At 42.4% G+C, this 18,829-nt stretch overlaps 1 protein-coding gene and 1 non-coding gene across 2 annotated transcripts in view; one reads left to right on the forward strand and one right to left on the reverse strand.

The window, feature by feature from the left end:
* Positions 1-18,829, forward strand: part of LOC126475429 (uncharacterized) — a 314,386-nt gene that overhangs the window by 177,782 nt on the left and 117,775 nt on the right. Inside the window, exon 3 of the mRNA XM_050103279.1 lies at positions 18,153-18,279. Coding sequence (XP_049959236.1) covers positions 18,153-18,279 — 127 coding nt within the window. The remainder of the gene's footprint in view (positions 1-18,152; positions 18,280-18,829) is intronic.
* On the reverse strand, positions 17,390-17,463 carry Trnat-ugu (transfer RNA threonine (anticodon UGU)). Its single transcript has one exon. It is a non-coding gene; the product is annotated as a tRNA-Thr (tRNA).

Consider the following 18,829-nt stretch of genomic DNA (forward strand, 5'->3'; position numbering starts at 1 on the left):
AGCACGATGCAGCACACTCCATGTTGGACGGCCGCTCGTGCTTTAGAGGTGGATAGCGCCTCCGGGATGCTGCTGCCGAAGAGGCTGTCACACGGCCGTTTCCGGCTATTTGTCTGCTGTCAGGTGGGACGGGTGACGGGTGAGCCCCTGTCATTGCGGGTCTGTCTGCCGCCGAGGTGAGCCAGACACTTACGTAAGGGGGTCCGTACGTAGTGCGTCGGAATTGTGGTATGCTGCAGATTTGCTTAGGCTCACTGTTTTTAGTTATCTAATTTCTTCTCTTTTCTTCCGCCACCAGTTTGTATGATACGGCCTTTTAATTCCGTGCACTCCTTGGCAGTCCCTTCTTTGGTGTAATTGTTTTGCTCCGAGCGGTACGAGAATAAACTGCACTCTGAAACTGAATTATCGATTCACATAGATAATATGTGAGTTGTCAGCTAAGTATCGTTGCAAAATCTGAAAGAACTTTTCTAACTATCGATCCTGTAGTGTCCAGAAAAATGTTCATATATTTTCTTCATATAAGGTTCCACAGTTGCCATTATTTTGTTAACATACATAACTCATTGTGTGTGAAATTCAAACACCCTCATTTATATTCATATTCTGTAAACCACTGTGAAGTGCATGGCCGAGAGTATTTGCCAATGCACCAAATTCAGGAGATCTTCCTTTTCCGTTCACCTATGGAGCGTAGGATGGATTTGCCTATGTGTGCGCTGCATATAGTATAATCCTGTCTTCACGGTTTCTGCAGAATTGATACATTGGATGCTACGGTAGAATCCTAGTTTCCATACTTAATACTGACTCTTGAAACTGTGCAAGTAGGTTTTAGCGAGGTACTTGACTTCTGTCTTCAAGTGTGCGTCACTTTCGGTTTTTCAGTATTTATATGACGCTCGTACCTGTAACAAACAATCGTTTCGCCATTCGTACTGCCCAAAGTTGGTTCACATGAACTTCTTTCTGTTCTGGTCTTGTTCCAGCTCTCCGCGCTGGTTTATCCTGTGCAGTCCTCCAAATCTTTGCATAGCTATTGCAGGCTTTCATCCGTCTGAATTTTGTAACCTTTGTCAAGCCTTAATTTCCCTTTGAATTACCATTCCCATTTCCTTCTCTTACGAAAATGACGATTGATTGCTTGACGACTCAAGATGTGTGCTGTTAAACGATCCTACTTTTAGTTAAGGTGTGCTACAACTTATTTTTCTCCTCACTTCAGTTCAGTACTTCCTCATAAGTTATTTGACCCACTCATCTAATCTTCAGAGTTCTACGCAGCACAACATTTCTAAAGCTTCTCTTCTCCTCTTGTCCAAACTATTTATCACTGACGTTTCACTTCCTCACGAGACTACACTCAACTAGAGAAAGTATTACTAACACACTAACACTTAAATTCATATTATATGTTCACAAATTTCTTAGTTTCAGTAATGCCTTACTTGTAACTTCATTTTATATACCTTCTAACTCAGCCACAATCAGTTATTTTGATGCCCAAATTTGGAAACTCATTTACTACCTTTACTGTCTCATTTTCTGAATTAATTTGAGTGCATTTCACTAGCTATGTCTAAAGAAATGCCTGTGACGCTGATGCCTAGTAATCAGTGACTACCACTCTCAGTATTACTGCATTTTTGAAGTGACCAGTAAAGATCAGAGATAGTGTCGCCGAAGTGGTGGGGAGCGGGGGGAGGGGTGGGGGGGGCAGGACGTGGCTCTTGGGGGGACACATGTTTGCCACCCCCTCCAATAAGCACGCGCCACAGGAGGACGCGAAACAGAGAAGGACCGAGGATCACGTTCAAATTTCGCTGATTGGTTTTAAGCGATGCCTAGTTGTTTCATCCTGTACACCAGAGCAAAAATTGCGATCGCACTACCTTCCAAAGCATTGCAATCATATTCAGTGGGATTGCAGTCCACGATCCGCTTAGAGAAGAGTTGAATCGATCAAGGGGTGTCAGCAGTGTCAAACGTTGTGGACATCATGCTGTTTCTCATCCGAATGGTACCTGTCACTTTCGACCGCGAAAGGTGTGGGATCAACGCCCCAAGGGCAGGGGTGTACCCATTGATGCCTTTTATACATCCACCTGAGGGTTCTTCATGTCAATACTGAGCGGCAGTGTGTCTGATACGTTTTCCACGGTCATCCCATGAGAAAGTCACGTAATCTCAACGTTGGGCATCGCAGTTCTGACATCTATTGCAGAGGTGTTAATAGAAGGGATGATATATAGGTCAGGAGGGGGGGTGTGACGACCTTCCAGTGCATGACGCGTCCACTGTGGTGTTGGGCGGAAGTATGGTGAAATTTGGTGTCAATGTGACATCATTAACCCACGTTACACCTCACTTGGACTGCTGTGCTCTGGCCTCTTTCTCGCATGTGTCGACCCCTGGTTGAAACGTCGCCGGGCCGAAGGGTGAGGTCTCAGGGTGTCACGCTTTGGTACCATTACAGAGGAAGGATATAGGCACCTTTGAGCCAAATTTTGAGATTCTGAGTCGCATCAGCAAACAAATACGGAATTTCGAAAAAGTGACTGTTTAATTGTTTTGCGTAGTATAAGTACAGCAACGAATACAGAGTATTTGCGAGAAACGATCATTATCGATCTTTACAGACCGTTCAAAATGGTTTTCGCTTTCGCGAACAAAAGAATGTTTAAGCTCTGATAATGTCATCAGTGAACCATCAACGAAAGGCAAAAGGCTTTTTAGATACGCCTGGAGGCACTGGAAAGACATTTAAAATTAATTAAATACCTGGAAAAGTCTGAACTGGTGGAAAAGTTGCCCTGGCTGTGGCATCGTCTGGCATTGCTGTCACACTTTCAGAAGGCGACCGAACTGCTCATTCTACATTCAAACTCCCCATGAATTGTACGGCGACGACAGGGCAGCATCTGTAATGTTTCTCAGCAAAGTAATACTGGTAAACTGATGCGTCATTGCATTTTGGGATAAGTATTTGATGTCCTATGAAACATGCGGTAGAGCGTTATATAGAATAAAGCTGCCTGATATTCTGCTATATAAATTAATACTAAAAGTAGGTGGCCTCGTTATTTATTTATTTATCTTTTTGAGAAATTTAAACACACCTCGACTTTCCAAAGGAACAAGACACCGAATAACCAACCTCAAACATGTTTTGGTCGAGTTCAAAATACCAACCGACTGTTTTTATACGTCGAATACCAATGATACGCATAGATCTACCTTTCCGGTTCAAACGACTCGCGTCCTCCATTAAACTCGCCTTTGGCATGACATTTTAGAAAGCACAGGGTCAGGCGCTCAACATTGCTAGAATTAGTCAAAGTTTTTCGCTTAGGCAGCTGCGCTTGGCCCTGCCACGTCTGACATCCATAGTGTAATCTGTTCCTTTTTGCACCTCATCCTGAAGAGCTTATCAATGTAGTATACAAAGAAATATTTGATATGCATAAAAATAACTGCAGGGGCACAGTTAATATATAAACAATACGGTAAGGGCTTCTTCTGGAAGCTAAGTGCAACATGTTTTGTTAGACTTTCTACACAAATACGATCAGTACTAGGCTTTAGAGTTAATATGCAGTAAGTAACATTGTTCCCTGTTTTTAATCATATCTCTACGCAGTAGCTCATAAACAAAGTTACCAAAGCCTCAGACAAGTCATCCAGTTGTAGATACTTAATGCTAGCCGCGCAAAGCCGAGGCGGGTCACTAGTGTGCTTGTACAACAAATGACTGCACTCTTAGTGTATTTATTATCTTAGCCGTTGAAGCATCTAGCCACTTCTCTATACAGAACTGTATGAGAAACTGTGGACTGATGGTTGCCAGCTCTTTCAAAAAAATGGTTCAAATGGCTCTGAGCACTATGGGACTTAACATCTGGGGTCATCAGTCCCCTAGAACTTAGAACTACTTAAACCTAACTAACCTAAGGACATCACACGCGTGCGTGCCCTAAGCAGGATTCACACCTGCGACCGTAGCGGTTGCGAGGTTCCAGATGGAAGCGCCTAGAACCGCTCGGCCACACCGGCCGGCCCAGATCTTTCACTTTGTGTGCCGCATATGGATGTTTTCACATTACGTGTAAGTAAAAATATCGCTGAGATCATTTTAATTATACGACACTCAGAATGGTGCACACTAACATATATTATCCTTTCAGGGTGGGGCAACATTATCTTGGGATATAACCCAACTGTCACACACAGCAAACAACCTTTTAGCATTTTATGGCAAACTTTAATTAATAATTGATGTATAAATATGAGTTGTTCATCTGATAATAGCATCGAAGTAATGAAACATGTCGCACTAATAGACGCTGGAAAAAAATAAATGTCACTGCAGGTGAAAAAAAGTTATTTTACAAATAAGACACTAAATTTTTGCGTTTTTGTAATTTTACATTTCTGAAGATTTGAAGAAAGTTGTCAGTTTTCACACCACATGAAAGTTTAGAATATTCTATCACAATATTCAAGAAGACTTCTTTTTCAGATAGTAATTCTTTGTAGATAGCTGCTAAAAGTCTGAGACAATATCAGAAAGCATGCTAAGAAGAGCATCTATTGCACAATATCTACAAAAGGAGGCGTAAATCCGCAGATAGGCAGATGTTAATTGAAAGTCAAAGCGGGAAGCATTCAATAACTAACATACCCAAATTTTATCATAGGTCTTTCAGAAAATCGTAAAAAATTTTCTCTAACGGAACAAAGCATGTACAAGCACAACCTCCACTGTTACCAGATCTCTTTCATCCTACCACTCCCCCTCCTCCCCATCAGCCCTACCTCTCCATCCCCCTAAGGTGCAGCAAGAAGATGCAGCAAGAGGATGTTGGGTGTCAGCAGGGATTCTGATGCAATTCTCACTTCACAGAAGGTGCTTGGTAGAAGCCAGTGGTGGCGGCTGTATCAAGCTGATACAGCACAGTATGACACAGGGCTCACACTTGCTGGTTGTTGTGATTGTTTGTAATAATGATGTTGTAATTAGTCCATTCCTTCCTACTACACTGGGTGCTGTGGGGTGACCTCATAAATAAGCACCTGTGGTAATTGTTAAATGTGAAATCGTGTGACATCAGTGTAGTCTGGCTATCCACCTCAACAGTGTAATTTAATGGTGTCTTATGTGTGACATATTGGATGTTTTTAGTGCAATGTTGGTATACACATGCCCTACATAAATTCCTTACAGAATTTACGTTTCTAAAAGTATGTGTACTATGATTAACAACGCTAAAAAGTTATATTATGCCATTAAATGTTAGTATCCTCCATCTTATATTTAGCACAGTGCTGACAATATCTATGGTGTTCTTCTAATGTAATACTGCTTTATACATAGCAGAAACGTTCCTAATGTATATGTATTTTTCAATTTTCTGCCCTATTTCTACACTGAACATCATAGGGACGATCTTGAGCAGACCCATGCAACATTTTACATCTTGGTGACCTTCTGTCATTTTGAATCCACTATGTTTGGTTGTGACATAATTCTGTCAGCTATACTAGATCCAACAACTTGATTAAAGCTGGCCATCATGCAGACTGGGCTAGTACCCCCAGCCAACAGGATAATTCCCCATGTCGCATTTTCGAATTTCCACCATTTACGCCACATCCAATTGGCCTTGGAACTAAGGGGATGTGGGAGGGATAGGGAATGGGAGAGGGGGAAAAGGAAGGGATAGAGAGTAGGTAAGAGAGGTGGAAGAGGACAGATAATGTGGCAACACTACAGACTGTGCTTGAACTGCCTTTGTTCCATTGCAATAGGGCTGTGAATGACACCAAAATCAGTGTCTAGACACTTTTGAACGAGACAGAAAGCAAAAAAAGCAAAGAAAATGTCGAAATATTTTATTATTTCTTCAAATAATTGCTCATAAAGGAATATCAAATGAAGGTACTATCATTCACCAGCCACACTGATGCTGAAATTATTGGCACAGTGAGCAGTACAAGCAGTGGTGAAAAGCAGCTTAATGTGAAAAAATTCAAGGAAAACCCATGGTCAAATGGAGTACCTATCGTGTTCTATATGGAATTTGCGAGTTAGTTGGCTCTAGTTTTGATTATAATCTAGCATAGATCCGTTGACCGGATACATAGACCCTTGATTGAGAAATAGCACAAATGATACACTTTTACAAAAAGGAAGAAGAACTACTTCATAGTACTTTCAGCATACATTACTCTCACCTACTGTAGCACATTCCTAGAGCAAAATCTGAGTTTAAATATTATGAATTACCTGGAACAAAATAGCTACAGTATGGGAATCTGTACCTGTACAGTATCGAATACATTGATCATTCAGTAATCAGCTCGTAGTTCGTATCTGAATGTCTTGTATAGAAGTAACTAGATTGCACTTGTCATCAGTCAGTAATACTAATAGTGTTGGAAAGCAGATGAAATCACTACAACAAAATATGGCCCTGAGGTTCAACTGGTTTTCTGTCATGTGCTTAAAATAATGTGAATTAGGTCCACTCATAACAAAAAATTAACATACGTCCTTAGATCATGGAACTGTTCCAGTTAATTTGAAAAGAACAGTAATCACATTTATGTCCAAGGAATAGAAAGAACTGACTCCTAAAATCCGTTCCTGGAACATAAACGGGCCGGCTGGAGTGGCCGAGCGGTTGTAGGCACTACAGTCTGGAACCGCGCGGCCACTACGATCGCAGGTTCGAACCCTGCCTCGGGCATGGATGTGTGTGATGTCCTTAGGTTAGTTAGGTTTAAGTAATTCTAAGTTCTAGGGGACTGATGACTTCAGAAGTTAAGTCCCATAGTGCTTAGAGCCATTTTAAATTTTTTTTAACATAAACTGAGTTCAATCATAATAACATTCTCCAAAACAACTAGATTCATTCCGAAAACACTAACAATAGAATACCAATTAGTACTTTTTACAAACGGTATAGTAAGTATCATAGTAGAGGTAACCAGTTGGATTCGGTTTTCTTGACTTTCGAAAAGCTTTAGGTTCAGTACCACAGAAACGAGTGATAAGGGAAAAAATTCATGTCTGAAACGAAAAGTTGTTGATGTGCCGAACATAGTACCTAATCTTAGAAGGTTAATCACTCGTAGATGCAGAAGTACACAGCTGGCCATTAAAACTGCAACACTGTTAAGAGGGAATGCAACAAGTATCGACTTGGCATGCTTGGCTATGTAAATGATCAGCTTTTCAGGTTAACCTCACAAAGTACGTAGGAGCAATGCCATCTAAGTTCTATATACAAAGTGGTCCAGCTGCCCCAGCCTATGGGTTTTGTGCAACCCACAACACCTTCAGATACCGTACACGAGATTTTCATGTTCTCTTGCTCGCCACATGCGAACTATTAGTCCTACAGAAAAAATGAACAGGACCTTTTTGTAGAAAATTTAGTCACAAAAGTGACTTTAAAACGCGTTTTTCTTGTGTTATTCGGCAATTGTTGCCTTCAGCGAAAACATAACTCAGAACAAAATTTAATTACATTAAAATTCCTACAACAATGTCCTGTTCATTTTTTTTACAGGTCTAACAGTCTGTATGTACGGGGCAAGAGTTCATGAAAATCTCATGCATACGTTTTGAAGGAGTTTTAGGTTGCATAAAACACATAGATAGGGGCAGATGAATCACCATATACAAGGAAAAAATACGCAGAGGGATTTTCACATCTTAATGATGGTCATTTGAGAGAACATCGTGTCATACCTCATAAAAGAAAAAGAGATATCAACACGCATCAGAATTCGACAGTGAAGGGATAGAGGCCTATCGAGATTGATTTATCGTTCCATGATACTGCTGCTCACATATTGCTATGATGACTGTCACACCAATATGGAATAAATGGACTCAGGAGGGCCATACTCAACACAGTGCAGGATATCAATGCTAACGCCCCCCCCCCTCCCTCCTACCCAGCAAGAGGACAGACGTAATGTTAGCTCGCCTGTGCAGGATCATGCCGAGAGACGGGGAATCGTCTGTAGCAAGACAAGTATCCAAACAGACACGGCAACAATGTCTGAATACCATGCATTGTCACTGACGTAACCATTGCTGTGGTTTCCCTTGACGTGGCAGCAGAGAGAGGTGAATCGACAGTGGCATTTCGAACGCCAACACCAAACCAGGAGTGTTACCACACCGTCGTTTCAGATGAGTTCCGGTTCTACATACATCATCACAATTGACGTATTCATATGTGGATGCTCCGTAGGGAAAGAATGTTGTCATATCGCATTCGTCATTTTCATATGGATCTAGCAACTGGTTTGATAATACGGGTTGCCGTTGAGAGCACAGCTTGAGAACCTCTAGTTTGCATGTCCAGTGGTTTGGACAGAAACTTCTACATTTATAACGTGTTAGGTATGGTGGCTCTGTATTGTGGTCGAGGTCTCTGTGACGTTTCCTTTCAACAAGATAAAAGAAGAGGCCCTGTTGCCCATGCTGTCCTGGCCTACATTGATACAGAGAATGTTCGATTAGTGCCTCGGCTAGCACTTTCTCCCCATCTCTCAATCGCTGAAAACATCTGGTCTTGGGTTGTCAAGCGACAGACACAATTATCACTCTTCAGTCACTGTGACTGATGAACTCTAACAGAGACAAATCAGCGTAAAGTGACGTACTCATATCTGCCTTCCAAGTTTATTCCCAGCAGGGTTAGTGGTGTTGTAACCTCCAGATGTGGCAAAGCCGTGTACTGAATTTAGGATGTTTCCCCCCCCCCCCCCCCCTCAAATCACCTACAAATTTAATAATGTATTCTTCCCACTATAATATATACGCACAATAAATAAGACTTCGTTATTTGTTATCCTTTATAGCGTCGCAGTTTTAATCGTCAGCAACGTAATTTCAGTTTTTCCTGTGGGAAGTGTGAGACGATCATTAACGCTCAATATACATAATGCACGACAAAAAAGTGAAGTACGCATAAAAGGAGGAGGAAACGAAATGAAACTTCAAGGATTCAGAGGGAATGTGACGTTAATTCCGTGAGCCCAATTATCAGTATGACTTTACACCCACTCTGCCCTGGGTGCGTGGATTGATTCGTTTGGGAAGGGTGTAAAAAAGCTGTTGTATACTGTCGTGAGGCATACTGGCCCACAATTGTCGTAACTGTTCCTTGATGTCCTGATACTGACATTGGGATGGAGTTGATGTCCGAGCTGGATTCATACTCGTTCTATCGGAGACAGATCTGAAGGTCTTGCTGGCCATGGGAGAAGCCCAAAATAGCCAAGACAGTTGAGAGAGACAGGTGCGATGCGTGGGCGAACATTATCCTGTTGAAAAATGACACCACGATACTGTCGTATGAGAAGTACCGCATGACGACACAGGATGTCTGTGAATTACTATTGTGCCGTCATAGTTCCTTCAGTCACTATCAGGCGTGGCCTGAAATTATACCTGATGGCCACACTATGACGCTAGGAGTAGCACCATTGTACCTCTCTAAAGTAACAAGAGAATGGGATCTCTTTCCCCATGTCGTCGCAGTAATCGCAAGACGATTGTCATTCAGGGTAGGGCAGAACTGCGATTCCCCGATGAGTGCTTTACAATGCCGTTAAGCAGCCGCCATGCTTCCTGGTCACGACTCCACTCCAAGCGCAGCCCTGTGTGTTGTGGTGTCAACAGCAACCGACGTGTGGGACAGTTGTTTCCTTCTCCTAGTGCTGCCAGTCTCCAACCAGTGGTGTGAGATGATAAAAATTTTTCACGGAGTCCATTACAAGATTTCTTGTTCTCGAATGGCAGGTGCACGTATGAACGGTTTAAGACAGCCGCGATGCACAGTACGCCGTCCTTCTTTTGTCGTGGTCAGACGTGCTCGACCGAAACGTAAACGTCGGATCGCTGTGACATCCTAATGCCCCACAAATATGGATACTACACGATTTGACCAGCTGGCAAAATGAAGGCCCAGAAGGACGAAAGTTTCAAACGCCGTCAGGTGCTGATAATGCTGTATCACAAGGGCGCGCGGCATCTCCGTGTCCTTCACGGTAATCACTCATCACGCGAAGCTATTCACGTCCTTTACAAATCCCTCTCGAACTGGTAACAAAACTCAACTAATGATCGCTGGTGGCGCGCCACCTGTCATAGCGAACTGCATGTCTAATCATGCACATATCCACCGATAACGAAGTTACGCTGTGGTCCGACCATACTTTGTCGGTGCTTCACTCTTTTTTGTCAGGCATTGGATGATACAACAAAAGCTATCCTTTGCCAAGCTCTACGTAGTGATTTGAGGAGTGTTGAACTGTATGCAACGCGTAAATTATTATTGAGATGAAATATGGATAGCTATGACACCCCGGAGAATTCAGATGAAGAACATTGAGAAAACATGTGGTTTATCTCCATGTGAGAGTGCATGCGGTTCTTTGTAATAACAATAATCCAATTTTTTGATACGAAAAGCATATCTTAATTATTTTCTTATGTTATAATTTACCGTACCTTGTTTCAACCTGTTAAGAAAGTTTCGAATAGTTGAGTGTGTGTATTGCAATATCTTTGGTGTATTCCAGTTACGTATGACATCATCAAGCAGGTTTTAAAAATAGGACAAGGAACAGACTTGGTGCCCGTGGTGCGCCCGTGTGATATATGTGTAAAACTTTGGACGACTGCGAGGAAGATAGTCGTAATTACCTAAAGAGTTGTTCTGATACGACAGTTGTCAGAGAAAATTTCAATACGACTGAATTGAGTGCTCGTTGGACGCTGGAGTTACTGCACGATTACAAGAAATCAGCAGACTAGAGCTACAAGAAAGCAAATGTTCAAATGTGTGTGAAATCTTATGGGACTTAACTGCTAAGTTAAGCTTACACACTACTTAACCTAAATTATCCAAACACACACACACACACACACACACACACATGCCCGAGGGAGGACTCGAACCTCCGCTGGGACCAGCCGCACAGTCCATGACTGCAGTGCCTGAGACCGCTCGGCTAATCCCGCGTGGCTACAATAAAGCACAATTTCAGCAATGGAAATCCGCAGATATGTCAACGTTGACAGAGTTGTCGTACCTGCAAACAATATTCTGTACTAATATTTCCGAGACAAGACTCTTTGTGTCAATGTGGCATTGAACACCACTGTTACTTTAAGTCACCTGATAAATAGACGTCTCAGTAAAATTTGCAAGCTAAAGGCACAGCTTCAGTTTCTTATAACGCAAACAGTTCAGCAAACAACGTAAACTGTCTCTGCTGAGGTTACTCATCAGGGGACGGCCACTCATACACAACAGATAAGAAAATATTTCCAGTTCCTCTAATGGTTGGTACGAGGGCGTGCTGAAAAATAACGCTTCCGATTTTTTTAATGTGAAACCTCTTAAAGCTTTTTAAATAAAAAGCTTTATTCACATTCTACATCTTTGTTCTTCATGTGAACATATTTATTTCTGAACATTGTCACCCTGACGACGAAACTCATTTCTCCGAGCGATATCGTCACTGTAGAATGTTTGATTGTTGACATAGTCACAGTAGCACCTCTGCTTGCACCGCTTCATCACTAACAAGGTGAAGTCCTCGAGGGTGTTCTTCAAGTTTTGGAAACTAATGGAAATCGGGTGAGATCAAGTCGGGACTACAAGCAGGAAGATGGATGACAGTGAAGGGAAGAGGATTGCTGCAGCCGTTGCTGCCCTCGTGGGTGTTCAGGCGTTATCATGCTGAAAGAGAGGGATGCTGATGAACTCCCCGAATGCGAAAATCTATTACAGCACGGTGTTTCTCACGCACAGACAGAGATACGTTACACACAGCCATGTTACAGACGACAATGTGGAGACCTCCAGTTGCAGAAGGCTGCATATATGCAGGGGTGAAGTATACAGATGTGGAATGTTAGTAACATTTGTTCAGTTTTAAGAATGTTCACAGAAAAAGTTCTGTGGAATTACTGTTCAGCACTCCCTCATACTGATTGCTTGGAATCGCTGGTAATTAAAAAGTAAAAGAGCTAATATTTTTTATCCCCTGTGCTTCGTCCTCACAAGAAAATTATCATTACGCTGCTTGATCTGTCACCGTGGACTTAAACACATGGTAATTTAATCACCGCTTTCATACTGCTTCCCGTTTATAAAGCGCATACGTCGATTCTGTATCTCATCAATACGTTACCTCAGACATAATGTATTACTGAAGCTGTATATTTCCGAATAGTTGATACCTTATGACTGACAATTAAGTTACTAGATTATGAATCACTTGCAGTAACCTCTATGGTTTTATCGGACAGTACGATATGTGACGAAGACCTTAAAGGCATTCACCATGTCTTTTATATCCATTATCTTAAACAATAAACTCTGAACTCTGGTTGCATATTTCATGCAGTCAAGAGAACAACACAAACAAGTGTGGAGATTAGTGTAAATACGTGTTTGAGTAACTGTGACCTCTATGATTTTCTGTCAGTTCATCATCAAGATTTTGAGAAACTTCCGCATCTGTCATTAAAATTGCTATAGTTTATACAAAGATGTGCTGAACTAACGTCATATCGGGATTGCAGCTTTCTTGAGCATATGTTTTGTTGTTGGAAAAAATATTTGCGTATAATGCTGTATACGGATCATCTCTGCTATAGAGCACGACGTATGAAACAGATAATAGGACGTATTCACGTGCTTTTAGGATACGTTTTGAATTAAAAGATAAGAATGTATCTTATAATACCTGCAGATGTATTCAATTTAAATGTGATACCTTCAAGTAGGTTTTAAAAAAGGGAATAAGTCAAAGTATTCAAGGATTTCCGTCACTGCGTAAAAACAAGTACAGTAGTGCTTTAAAATAATCCTAAGAAACATAGTCCATTAACAAGGCTTTTGCATCCCTTAGAGGAAAGGTCGTTCTGGATAGTTTGGCAGCTCATGAGTTTTTGTTGCCCAATACCGAACTAGTGAATGGTTTGCTGCCCTCTATTGCGTCAGACCGCTGTTAATAATCGATAGCAACTCCTTTTATCAACAAGTTGTTCACGGTCGTTTTCGCCTAAAAAAGCTTATCCTCTACCAAACTGAAAGATACTGTGATCCAGGTAATGTAACGAATAGAACATTTAGAGTGAAATATAATCATCAAGAGAAGAAAACATACATGGCAAGCATTGTCCTAAAAGCTATTACGACCGAGCTGCGCTACTGATAGATGTATTAAACGAAATCTACAGTGGAAAAGTACATTGCGATATACACTCATGACCAGCTGATTAAGAGATAACCACCATACACCCAAACGTTGTAAAACTGAAACGACTCTGCGTAGAATGTAAATACGAGTGCTTCTGTGACTAAGTGGGGCATACAAGACAATACCAACTAAAGACCTGATAGTCCTAGGTAGCTAACGACAGACCTAAACGTGCGCTGGAAAGCAGCGGAATACTGATTAAAAAATGGAACCCGGCATAATGTGGTAGATATAAGTGGAAAGCTTGTTGCATCTAAGGCAGAAATTGAGTAACACTCTGCCATATAATGACCAGAGCTCTGGGACAAACTCAACATAGTAATCAACATATTCATCAGCTGGAGCCAAATGTACAGGAAAAACAGGCAGAGGATGCAGCCATTACGGGACTTAACATGGTCCCCAGCTATCTCACACTGACAGAGGAAGGTGAAGACACGACGTCGTTTGAATGTCGAGAATTCGAAACAGGATAATGAAATATTGGAATGAACTCAGAGCCAAGGGAAAACAGACAAATGCTTTTCTTTAAAGTTCTGTGAATGACTTGAAACAAAATGCATGTAAAAAGTGGTGAGTAAATACACTGGTGTCCTAAATTAAACCAACAAATCACTATTTGCACCTATGAACTGCAAGAGAAACTGTTATCGACTCAGTGGAAAACGAACATACCATAAATAACACACTATGCGATCAAAAGCATCCAGATACCTGTTAGCAGACATTAATATGGAATGAATACATAATTTACCTTGGTAACAAATTCATCTTTGCTGAATTCAATTTCCGTTAGATGTCTCAACGTCTGTGGAGGAATGGCAACCCCCACACCGAGGGAAGGTAGTAGTGCTGGACTTTGGAGTCTGGAGCGAAATCGACATTCTGACTCGTCCCAAAGGTGTTGTATTGGGCTCAGTCGGGATCCAGGCCAGGCCCGGCTTTTTCAGAAATGTTATTTTCCACAGATCATTGCCCCGTAGACTGCTTTATGACGTTATAGATTGTAGTGTAAAAATCGTCTCCAAACTGTTCTTCTACTTTATGCAGTACACAGTGCCATAAAAACTGCCCAGATCCTTCCAGATTTAGACTTCTCTTAAGCACACTGAGTGGTCTAGGTCCTAACTACAAAAAGCACTCCCCTACCGTAGCATCACCTTCTCTGTATTTCGCCGTTGGCACTACAAATGATGGCAGGCAACATTGCCCACGGGCTCGACAAACACGGATACTTCCATCTGATTGCCACAGGACATTGCGTGACTGATCAAACTATTCGTTCCCCGTCATGCATTATCCTGTGGCGTCTCTTTTTACACCAGCTTAAGGGTCGCATAGCACAGACTGCTGAAATGTGTGTCTTAAGAGGAGCTGTGTGCCCCATTGTCTTTAACTCCCTACGCACAGTAGCTGTGTTGGCTGGAACGCTGGTAGCACTCTGGTACTCACGAGTTATTCCTTGCACTTACTGCGTGCCATTTCTTACAACCTCCCACCGCAGCGCTCGACGTTGCCTGTTCATCAGTACATGAGGTCTGCCTGGTCTTGGTTTAGCTGTGGTTGTTACTTCGCGTTTTCACTACACAATCACATTGTCAACAGTTGATTTGGGCAGGTTTAGGACGGTTGAAAAGTCCCTGACTGATTTGGCATTCATGTGACATCCAGTTATCAGTGGACGTTAGAAGTCACTGAGCTATCCTGACAGATCCATTCAGTTGTTCTTGCTTCTTTAGTTAAAACACAACGCTCCTTGCCTATTTTTACACTACTGGCCATTAAAATAGCTACACCAAGAAGGTATGCAGATAATAAACGGCTATTCATTGGACAAATATATTATACTAGAACTGACATGTGATTACATTTTCACGCAATTTGTGTGGATAGATCCAGATAAATCAGTATCCAGAACAGCCACCTCTGGCCGTAATAATGGCCTTGATACGCCTGGGCATTGAGTCAAACACAGCTTGAATGGCGTGTACAGATACAGCTGGCCATGCAGCTTCAACACGATACCACAGTTCATAAAGAGTAGTGACTGGCGTATTGTGACGAGCCACTTGCTCGGCCACCATTGACCAGTCGTTTTCAATCGCTGAGAGATCTGGAGAATGTGCTGGCCAGGGCAGCAGTCGAACATTATCAAGAAAGGCCCAAACAGCACCTGAAACATGCGGTCGTGCATTAACCTGCTGAAATGTAGGGTTTCGCAGGGAATCAAGGGTAGAGCCACGGGTCGTAACACATCTGAAGTGTAACGTCCACTGTTCAAAGTGCCGTCAATGCGAACAAGAGGTGACCGAGACATGTAACCAATGGCACCCCATACCATCACGCCAGGTGATACGCCAGTATGGCGATGACGAGTACACACTTCCAATGTGCGTTCACCGCGATGTCGCCAAACTCGGATGTGACCATCATGATGCTGTAAACAGAACCTGGATTCATCCGAAAAATGACGTTTTGCCATTCGTGCACCCAGGTTCGTCGTTGAGTACACCATCGCAGGCGCTACTGTCTGTGATGCAGCTTCGACGGCAATCGCAGCCATGGTCTCCGAGCTGATAGTCCATGCTGCTGGAAACGTCGTCGAACTGTTCGTGCAGATGGTTGTTGGTTTGCAAACGTCCCCATCTGTTGACTCAGGGATCGAGACGTGGCTGCACGATCCGTTACAGCCATACGGATAAGATGCCTGTTATCCCGACTGCTAGTGATACGAGACCGTTGGGATCCAGCACGGCGTTCCGTATTACCCTCCTGAACCCACCGATTCCATATTTTGCTAACAGTCATTGGATCTCGACCAACGCGAGCAGCATTGTCGCGATACGATAAACCGCAATCGCGATAGGCTACAATCCGACCTTTATCAAAGTCGGAAACGTGATGGTACGCATTTCTCCTCCTTAGACGAGGCATCACAACAACGTTTTATCAGGCAACGCCGGTCAACTGCTGTTTGTGTATGAGAAATCGGTTGGAAACTTTCCTCTTGTCAGCACGTTGTAGGTGTCGCCACCGGCGCCAACCTTGTGTGAATGCTCTGAAAAGCTAATCATTTGCATATCACAGCATCTTCCTGTCGGTTAAATTTCGCGTCTGTAGCATGTTATCTTCGTGGTGTAGCAATTTTAATGGCCAGTAGTGTATATTGGCGCGACCGCCACTCGTGACATCTAGCGGTCAATTTCGCATTATATGGAGGTGTCCGGATACTTTTGATGAGACAGTGTATGACTTAAGGACTATACCGAGTCCCTCACGATCGAATATCATGCCAGAAAAATTGTTCTGAGATATAATGTGCCGGTTTCTCAAGGTAGCGGCAACAGGGTTATCATCGTTAACACCTGTTATCTTTTTAAATTTTAGTATGAATAATTTATTTCAAAGAGTCTCCCACAAATTTAGGAAATAACGAAGATGAGTGAAGCTGTCTGTAACCCAAAAATTGGACAAAACACCACAGCGTGTTGCGAGTTATGGTCCTATTGTAGGTGGTTATGCCCCTGTGTCATTCTGACCTTAGAACTGATGTACCCAGACAATCACAGCCAGACCTAGCCTTTAACGTGGACCAGTGACCATTGTGAAACTTGGCGTTTTTCATATTGACAAACCATTTCCCAAGTTCGAAGAAACGATAAATGACAGAATATATCTTAGCAGCGACTGGAGACTTTTGCGTTTGTATTCTGAAATTAAAAAACTATAAAATATGTTACTGGAATGAGGGCAACCACTGATGAAACAACCTAAGCGTTTTTTATTGGACCATATGTAGTAATGAACATTATTAGGAAGATTTTTCAAGAAATTTTTGGCATTTGACTGTAGATTTGTATTCATTTATTTCACACAATCGTAATTTCGGCTTTCTAACCATTCTCATCTGCAACTTCGAATCTCAAAAAACTGTACAACTGCCTAAATAACATGTCATCGTCGACGTAAAATTTGCCTCGTCTTACTTATTCGATTTTATGTCATTTAGGAGGCAATTACAATGAAACAAACACCCTTAGCTGCTTACAGGCGTGGATATACGTCAACTGGGATAGATGAAAATGTGTGCCCCGACCGGGACTCGAACCCGGGATCTCCTGCTTACATGGCAGACGCTCTATCCATCTGAGCCACCGAGGACACAGAAAATAGCGCGAGTGCAGGGATTTATCACTGTCGCGCCTCCCGCGAAACCCACATTCTCAACGTATTGGCCTGCACTACATTCTTAGTGCCCCCGCCCATAATACTCACTGCTCGCGGCGCATTGCCGATTCCCGTAAGAGTTCGGGCACTGTTTGTGCATTCGGCATTCGCACAGAAGAAGAAGATGGTCAAGTGGCCGGTGAGCCTTAACTATATATATACTAAGATGGTACCTGTTCTTTCGGACATGTCCGAAAGAACAGATACCATCTTAGTATATATATATATATATATATATATATATATATATATATATATATATATATATCATTTAGGAGGGTCGGGTAATGTTTTAGATTCCAAATTACACGTGAGAATGGCTACAGAGGCAAATCATGATTGTGTGAAATAAAGGAATACAAATCTAATGTCGAATGGCAGAAATTTATTTCAAAAACTTCTACATGACTAGAGTCCTCCATGAAGCAAAACTCATTATGTAGCATTCTGTAGAGATTCCATGGAATGCTATGAATGACTATCCTGTGATGAGCTCTAGAGCTTCATGTAAATAACTCGCTGATTTTCAGTATGGAGAGTCTCACTGCATCCACCTTTAACAACATTTACTATACAGGAGCAGTGACGTCTTCTATACTGACAGACGACCCGTGCCTTTGCAGATCTCGACGACGGGCCAGTACGGCTCGTTCGGTCTGCTGTTTGACGGGGTGCTGCAGCAGCTGGGTGCGCAGTCCACGGGCGCCACGCTCATCATGAACATGCTGTCCGCCGCAGTCAACTTCACCGGTAAGTCGTCCAGTCTGCTGCATATTGCAAGCAGACACCTCACTACCCACCGTGGAACCACTGGCAGAGGTTGGCAGTACAGACCGGTTCATTTTGCTTTTCCACTGTGATTTCCGTTCTATCTTTTCATCGTGTTAATTCACCACTTCGACAATATCTGCGGCTGGCCCCGGCGGAGGTTCGAGTCCGCCCTCGGGCATGGGTGTATGTGTTTGTCCTTAGGATAATTTAGGTTAAGTAGTGTATAAGCTTAGGGACTGATGACCTTAGCAGTTAAGTCCCATAAGATTTCACACACATTTTTTTTTTTTTTGACAATACCTTACAGTAATTTCTTACTAACATATTTCCACTACACTTGTTCCTCATGAAATTACCGTCCGTCAAGTCGAAACATCGAGGGGTAAGTGTCTGATATCGCAGCAAAATCCAGGTCATTATACATGTAGTGCTAGATAAGAAGAAACAGCTTATGGGATGAAATCGGTTGTGGCCATCTTAAAGAACCCATAAATGTCTTGGTGAAACCAAGAAAACACAAGATGGACAT

The sequence above is a fragment of the Schistocerca serialis genome, chromosome 4 (genome assembly GCF_023864345.2).
Source record: "Schistocerca serialis cubense isolate TAMUIC-IGC-003099 chromosome 4, iqSchSeri2.2, whole genome shotgun sequence".
NCBI lineage: Eukaryota > Metazoa > Arthropoda > Insecta > Orthoptera > Acrididae > Schistocerca > Schistocerca serialis.